This window comes from Beta vulgaris, chromosome 5 (assembly GCF_026745355.1).
Source record: "Beta vulgaris subsp. vulgaris cultivar EL10 chromosome 5, EL10.2, whole genome shotgun sequence".
NCBI classification, from domain to species: Eukaryota; Viridiplantae; Streptophyta; class Magnoliopsida; order Caryophyllales; family Amaranthaceae; genus Beta; species Beta vulgaris.
Window position 1 is genome coordinate 9,542,087 of NC_079206.1, and position 8,218 is coordinate 9,550,304.

Sequence of the window (8,218 nt, forward strand, 5' to 3'; positions counted from 1 at the left end):
GAGGAGGCGTGATCTAGCGGTTTCAAACAACGGCAGCGGATCAGTTTGTTGAATCACAGAAGCAATGGTATCAAAATCTGTTTTGACAAGGCCCGAGATGAGGCGAAGAACAAGCTTTTGCTTCGATGTGATTTCGGCAGCATTTGCAAGTTGATCACATAGCGTTTGCGATTGTTGACAGTAAGAGGTTATGTCGGAAAAATTAGAGAGGTGCGAAGAATAAACTGATTTTCAAGATACATCGCACGAGAGTGTTTAATATCCTGAAATATAGCTTTGAGTCGATCCCATGTTTCTTGTGTCGTAGAACCACGGTGCAAGATATTCATCGAAAGATGTGCAAAAATTATCCCAAAAATCCACTTTTTGACAACAAAATCAAGTCGTTGTCAAAGAGCCGCAGTCATATCAGCGGGACGAAGTTTGTGGAATCAATATGATCTAAAACGTCATGCGCATGACACTGGATTTCAAATAGTTCAACCCAATTGGAATATTGAACCTTCTCACGATCAAGAACCAAGGGGATATTGTTCTTGATGTTGCTAACGGATAACGCGGGATGGTAGTTTGTGTTAGCCGTGGGCGATGGCGGAGGAGGTGTTTTGGGGTCCGAGGTTGCACCGTTAGTGGTCATATGGCGCAAGTTTCGATGGGTGGGGGCGGAAGCTAAAGGGGTCCAAAATATAGGGCGGATCGAAAATGAAATTTGTGGAAGATTATTGTGGATGTGAAACCATATTAGATTTGGGCAAACTCCCTGACTTGGAGTGAATTCCATTGATCAGAAGATATAGGTTACAACATTATAATCCTAACAAGATTAGGAAAGATTAGGAAATCTATCCATAGTAGAAGTGTGAATACAAAATATTATCCTAATATATTTTATACTCTATCAATGAGCTATGCGATTATACTCAATATCTAGACTATAATACTTTCTCCATAATTTAATACCTTTATTCTTATGGTAAGGAGAGACATCCTATTCAAAATTCCGGATTAAACACTTACGACTACGAAATAAGCTAAGGGGATCTCTACTCCTAAACACCCTTGCTTGGCACGATTAGAACCAAAGACTTCAAAATCCTAAGACAAGAATCTTACCGAGCAATTAGTAGATCCTGGACCAACGTGTAGGATGAGTATCCTACAACAACTCCAAAACGCAAGGCAAGAAGAATGAAATGCACCATTCAACATGCAAAAAAGTAATTGATTTGACAGCTAATAATGTACATTCCCATTACATCCAGTGTACATATCGAAAATTCAAAAAGTAACTGATTTGACAGTTACTGTTCACCATTTAATAACTGATTTGATGTCAACCATCATCATTTCCCCCCATATACTGTTCACCACTTCTCTCTTTTTCACACTCAACCTCCTTGTACATTTTTGGCTTCGTGGTTGTTCATTAACAAAATCAAAATGTACAATGACAGCCCCCCAGCTGAAAGTAACCCAATTCCTGAAGCTGATGTGTCAAGTGAGTAATTTGCAATCTTTGTACACTGGTGTGTTGATGTTTGTTCACTAATGAAATTCAATATGTACAATTACAGTCTCATACCGAAATTTTTCACCACTTCTCTCTTTTCCAGACTCAACCTCTTTGTACATTCTTGGCTTCGTGGTTGTTCATTAATAAAATCAAAATCTACAATGACAACCCCCTAGCTGAAAGTAACCCAATTCGTGAAGCTTATGTCAAGTGAGTAATTTGCAATCTTTGTACAATGGGTGTGTTGATGTTTGTTCACTAATGAAATTCAATATGTACAATTACAGTCTCATACCGAAATATGTGAAGTGAGTAATTTCCAATCTTTGTACACTGGTGTGTTTGATGTTTGTTCACTATTGAAATTCAATATGTACACTTACAGTCTCATACCGAAATATGTTAAGTGAGTAATTTCCAATCTTTGTACACTGGTGTGTTTGATGTTTGTTCACTATTGAAATTCAATATGTACAATTACAGTCTCATGCCGAAATTCAATAAAATCACAATGTACACTGATGGTCATTGTTTTGATCACTGAAAATCCCCAAATGTACACTCGTATATTATTGTACACCAAACCATATGCATTCGTATACTTCCTCCGTTTTTTATTAGATGTTACACTTTTCAAATCACGAACTCCTAGGTAATTTTTGGAGAGGAGAGAGATAGAGAGAATGAAAAACAAAAGGGTCTCATGTGAACATGTGATAGGAGAGAGATAGAGAGAAGTTATTATCCAAAATAAAAGTGTAACATCTAATTTAAAACTTCCTAAAATCGAAAGCGTAACATCTAAAAAAAACGGAGGAAGTATTAAAAAATTTGTTTCAAGTGATGAGAGAGAAAGAACTGGTCCACTTTCAAAAATACTGCCAAAAGTCAGCCACATGGGCAATAAGGTGTAGGATGCTCATCCTACACCTCGGTGTAGGATCTAATTTGCGCTTACCGAGTGAGCTAATGCCTTGTTCAGTGTTCTAATAAATGCACACAACATTTCTCATCTGACACAAAAATAAGGAGGAGAGAAAAAGGCAGAGTTATTTAACATACTTCCTTCGTGATTTTTTAATTGAAATATTTTCCTTATATGAAAGTTTCACATTAATTGCAACGCTTTTTATTTGATAATATCTTTTCTTCATTCTCTCCTATCACATGGATTCCACTTTATACCTATCTCTATCTTTATTCTCTTCACATGACTTTCTTTAATAATGTTTCAAGGGGTGATGTTTTAATAATAATAGATCAAAGGAAGTATATTTTAAATATATAAAAAATGTCAAATGTTTTGCGCGCTTGAAAAAAGAGAGGCACTTCACTTTTTGATAATAGAATAGGTGGCAAACGAGTCATTTAGGTTGGTCAGGTCACTTTGGGTTGTGAATGGTCAGGTCACTTCTCTTTCAAGTCTTCTTATTTTCCGGTGATTCCAGTCCATGCATTATGTCGAGTTGGATAAATTCAAGTCACGTCTGTTTCAGACCAGTCAATATTTGAATTAGATTTTTTTTTGGGTAAACATGTAAGAAATTTTATTACCAAAAAACAATAAAGCTCTAGTCAATTACAAGATTTCAACAACAAAAATTAAACATGTAAAAAAATAAAAAAATATTTTAAGTTAATAATTACAAATACCATATAGGAAATTATGTCAATGTAAATAATAGAGCACTAAAATAACAGATTAATTAAGTTGTAGTTAACTTTATAGAAGGGAAACATAGTTGACGTTGTCATCCGGGTTAATTTGAGACTGATCATTCGGGTCGGGTCGAGTTTGATTTGGATTGATTTGGGTCCTTTTGTTTCTCCAATCAATTTCGAGTTGCCATATTCGAGCCCGGTTAAAATTTTGGTCTATATTTCCAGGTTTAGATAATATCAGCTCTTGCCTGATGGGTGCAAGGTGTTGAGCACTACATATATATTAAGATTCGAAGCTAACAAATTGTGGAATCACATTGAATAGTATTGCGAAATTAAAAATAGAATATAACAAGAACAACAATTTCAGAAAAAGGCACAAAGATCAATTTGGATACCAACTATGATATGATTGTATCAAGACTCTCAAGAGAGAAACACTTGGTGTCCAATTGTTAAAAAGTCTCCAGTAAGAGCAATATTTGACTTAGCAAAAATAATAAGAGCATTTTTTTACTTAGCAAGAAAAATAAGAGAAATTTGGTCAGTTGAGGCACTTGAGAGTCAAATTGGTAAAACTAGAGTTAAATTGATATTAAAATCAATTCATGCTTAGATTCAAGTTGGTATCGAAATAGATTCAAGTTGGTACCAAATCTTTCTCTTTGGTACCATGTAATACCAAGAGTCATTTTAGAACCAAATTCTTACTTAACACCAACGTGGCTCTAATTTGATAATAACATTAAGAGGTCGTTTGGTTCAATTTATGAAATGAAAAGGGAATGAATACAAATAGAGAAGGAAATAGTAACAAAAATGATTACCTTTATTATTGAGTGTTTGGTTCAAGCCAAGTAATGGAAATGAAGGGTAACCATTACCTTCAAGTAATGGATTTTGTTACTTGAGGGGGAGAGGAAGGTAACAGATTGTGAGAATTCATTATCATCAAGTAATGGTAAGGGATTGATGTGGGGTTGAACCAAACAAGAAAAAAGATAATCAATAATTGATTCCGTTTCTTAAAACTCAAAAATAATGAACCAAACGACCCCTAAGTCTTTAGCGTGTGAAATGACCCAATTACCTCATTAGAGTCTTTAAAAGACTAACAATTACACGTGCATACAAGCTAAGCTTTTCTCAATATATCTCTAACCCAAATTGAACGGTGGAACACAGGAAGCATGGGATTTTGCCTCCCTTGGATAGCTTTCAAGCCAGTGAAGCTATTAATATTCCTCTTAACTTACATGGGAATAAATACTCTAGTTGGGGACCATTGATAGATCATAGGCCAACATATAGACATGCAATATTCCACATTAAATTTGTGAGGGGACGTTATTGACAAGGACTACTTTGTTACTATATTCAATGGACATGTATGCTTCAATACTTGATTATATAGCAATTATCATCTTCATTCTCTACAAGTCAAAAAACAACATTTGTCAAAAGTGTGAAGACAAGAAATCATTCACATAAATAATGGACTAAACCACGAATAGTCTTGGGAGCCAAATCCATATATATATATGTAACCTTGATCTGGTTGTTCTGCCTGCAGCCAAGTCTTTAGTCTTGTTTATGTCCCTTTAATTTCAACATTAATTGATCTAATAACCATAATGGTATACACTTTATTATCACCCAAATCACAAAACTTCTCATCAATGACCCTTAAACAACGCCTCCAAACTGTAGTAGAGAGTAAACCAGGCTTATTATATGCAATCTTTTGGCAAATGAAATCTACTAATAAGAAAATCAACCATAAACGTGTATTAACATGTTCAGATGGTTATTTGAAGAACTCCATGAACGTGGGTGAACATAACGAGATTGTGGTACCAGGATGGTTTTACGCCGTCTCCTTAACAAAACTCCTAGACATCGACGACAACAATCTCATCATTGGGCAAGCCATGAAATCAAGCTCCTACATGTGGCTCATCAATGCTGATCGAAACGCCAACTTCTCGGGGCTCGAAAGGGCGAAAGAAGCTATACAGTACGATATACGAACCTTGGTGTTTGTTCCGCTTACACATCTTGGCGGAGTAATTGAAATTGGTTCTCTAGACGAGATTGATGAAGATAAGAGCTTAATTGAGCTCACCCACTTCATATTCGGTAGTAATATCGATGATAACAGTGATCTTACTAGCAGCAGAAGTGAGAGCAGAACAGCAGCTGATGTACCTGCAAAAATGCAGCGCAGCAATCATGTTGAGGCGGAGAGGCACAGGCGAGACAAGCTCAACCAGCGATTTTACGCGCTACGGTCAGTAGTTCCCTACGTCTCGAAGATGGATAAAGCATCGCTGCTATCTGATGCAGTGACTTACATCAATGAGCTAAAGGCACAAGTAAGTTCCTTAGAAGATCAGGTTCGAGTACTCGAGTCTAGTTCTTCTCCAGTTACTACTGTTAATAATAGTACTAATTCTGTTCATTCTCAACAACTTACTACAAATAGTTGGTCAATGGAGGTAGAGGTTGACGTGAAGTTGATAGGGGAAGAAGCTGTAATAAAAGTTCAAACATCAGGTTTGAAATTTCCAGAAGCAAAATTGATGAACGTGCTAAAAGAATTGCGTTTAGAAGTTAGCTACGCAACCATATCTAATGTGAACAACGTTGTGTTTGAGAATGTTATAGTGAAGATGCCAACTTATGTTGATGAGTTCATCAGTACTCAAGAAGGTTTGACAAATGCTATTCGTCAGAGGCTACAGTGCTGATATTGTTGCTATATATAGATATGTGGAGAAAGTTATTGTACTTGCATTAATATTTAATAGTTTGTGTATATGAAAAAATTTGTCATATTCGATCTTATTAGAGCTATTTTAGAGATATATTGTTTAGAATCTATGATTCCTTCTAGCGTAGAATTAGTACGAGAGCATTATTTTAATTAGGGTCATTAGGTGTGTAATCTAGAAGTAGTAATATTGATTAAGGGTCTTTAAGATGTGTGCAAATAGACACACAATAGCAGTAACTAGTAGTAATATTTATGTCATTATGTATTATTGTGTACATGTGAAGTTTTGTTACATAATGAAATATAGTGTAGCATGTTACATCTAAGATGTAGTCAAGAACTTATTACTTTTTTTTTTGTCATAACTAGATCAAATCAGACTAGAAAAAAATCAAACTAGACTAGAGTAGACGTTCTTAATTGTAAACTTTTTTTTTTTTATAACAAATACTACCTCTGTTTCTTTTTAATTGTTACACTTACACTTTTCACGCATGCCGATGCACTACTTTGAGCCTTTATATCTCTAATTTTGTATTTGTAAAAAATATAAAAATTACATATTAAAAAATACATACTAATACAAATCTAACAAGATCCCACATGACTATGTTTTTATTCACGTATAAAGCACAAACGAGGGTCAAAGTGCAATTTATGAATAATGTAAAATGTCAAAGTGTAACAATTAAAAAGAAACGGAGGTAGTATCTTTATTGATGTGCTGATAAATTATATAAATTTTAGACTAGTAACTACTAAATATTGAAACGAATTTAATAAAATCCCATATAAAAGTGTTTTTCCTTATTAATTCGCGTAGTTGACTCATATCACAACCTTCGAGCTTAACAAAAAGATTCAGACCAAACCAAATTGTATATTTATATTAGAGTTAGACTAGGTCACATCTTAATAATTAAATAATTATATAAAAGTAGATCATAAAGAATAAATTCAAACTAGCGAATTTTGACAAAAAGAGGAGGCTTGAGCGAATTTAATTTTCGTCCTGTTGGGAAAGTGGGTGAGAAAGAACATAGACACATAGTGGTGACCAAACAAGAAAATAATTTCTATTATATAAGTGAAGGGAAGGAAAATGGTGTTCTCTTTAAAAAAAAAAGTATGATATACACTTTATGAATTTAATTGCCATATATACTAAATAATCTTTTTTTCTTCCAACTTGCCATATATATTGAACAAGTTAACAATGTAATTGAATTTAAAATTTCAATTAAATATTAAATTGAGGAAAATGATTTCATCTTCTTACATATTGTGAAAAACTCTGATAAAAAATTAAACTGGCAATAAAACTTGATTGACACAATTAAAAGAGAAAAAATAAAACTTGAATTATTATTAGAATTACACTGATAATATTTTAAAATCTAAATGTTGATTATTCTTCGGTAATCTCAATTATATAAATCAAACTCTTTCACTTTATAATATTAAATGATTGGATATAATAAACAAAATTTTCCACTTTATTTGAGCACAAGTTTTCTTCTGATTTATTTTTCCTTCTCCGAACACTATTTTAATAACGATGAACAAATAACTAAAAAAACCAACGTTATATTGATTTAAGGAAATCATATTAAAAAAATAAAATGATTATAAATGTATGTTCGAATAAAATCTTTTGTAGCACTGATAAATATCTAATTGAGAGAAAAAATCAATATAACACAAAGGCATAGCATGCAAAAAATGCTAGTGGTGATCAAATAAGAGAAAAATAATAATATAGCAGTGGTCCAGCTATTGCATTTAACGATAGTTCAAATCTTTATATAACACTATGAATCTATGATATGAAATAATATTAATGGCTTTGATTTATGCAAATTTAAAGCCAAATAATAAGTCAATAACTGTAAAGATAGTTTTAGAAAGAACTAACATAGTTTAGGGATTTGTAACAAACTCAAGCGTAATCGACATTATTAATGTTTGTAAACTTCTTATATTCCACCACATCATTTAGCAGTTTCCTAAACCAAGGATGTCTTGGCCTAGTGGTTAAGATTGAGGTGTTGTGAACGATAGGTCACATGTTCGAATCCCCGCCCCTCCCCTTCTTTATACTTTGTACCGCCTTCGTGGCTCGTATGGATAAAAAAAAAAATTGCAGTTTCCTAAATCTTATCATTCTTATAAAGAAACTCCTCCAAGTTTATTAGGTAATATGTAGGAGTCACTAGTGAAAAAAAACCTTATATGTCACAACATAACAAATTTGTTTTAACGAAACC

General features: G+C 33.5%; 1 protein-coding gene across 1 annotated transcript; it reads left to right on the forward strand.

Moving 5' to 3' along the window:
- The first annotated feature begins 4,606 nt into the window (after positions 1 to 4,606).
- On the forward strand, positions 4,607 to 6,283 carry LOC104892626 (transcription factor bHLH14). The gene has a single exon (XM_019249481.3). The coding sequence runs from the start codon at positions 4,810 to 4,812 to the stop codon at positions 5,923 to 5,925; it is 1,116 nt and encodes a 371-aa protein (XP_019105026.1). The 5' UTR covers positions 4,607 to 4,809; the 3' UTR covers positions 5,926 to 6,283.
- Positions 6,284 to 8,218: the final 1,935 nt, after the last annotated feature.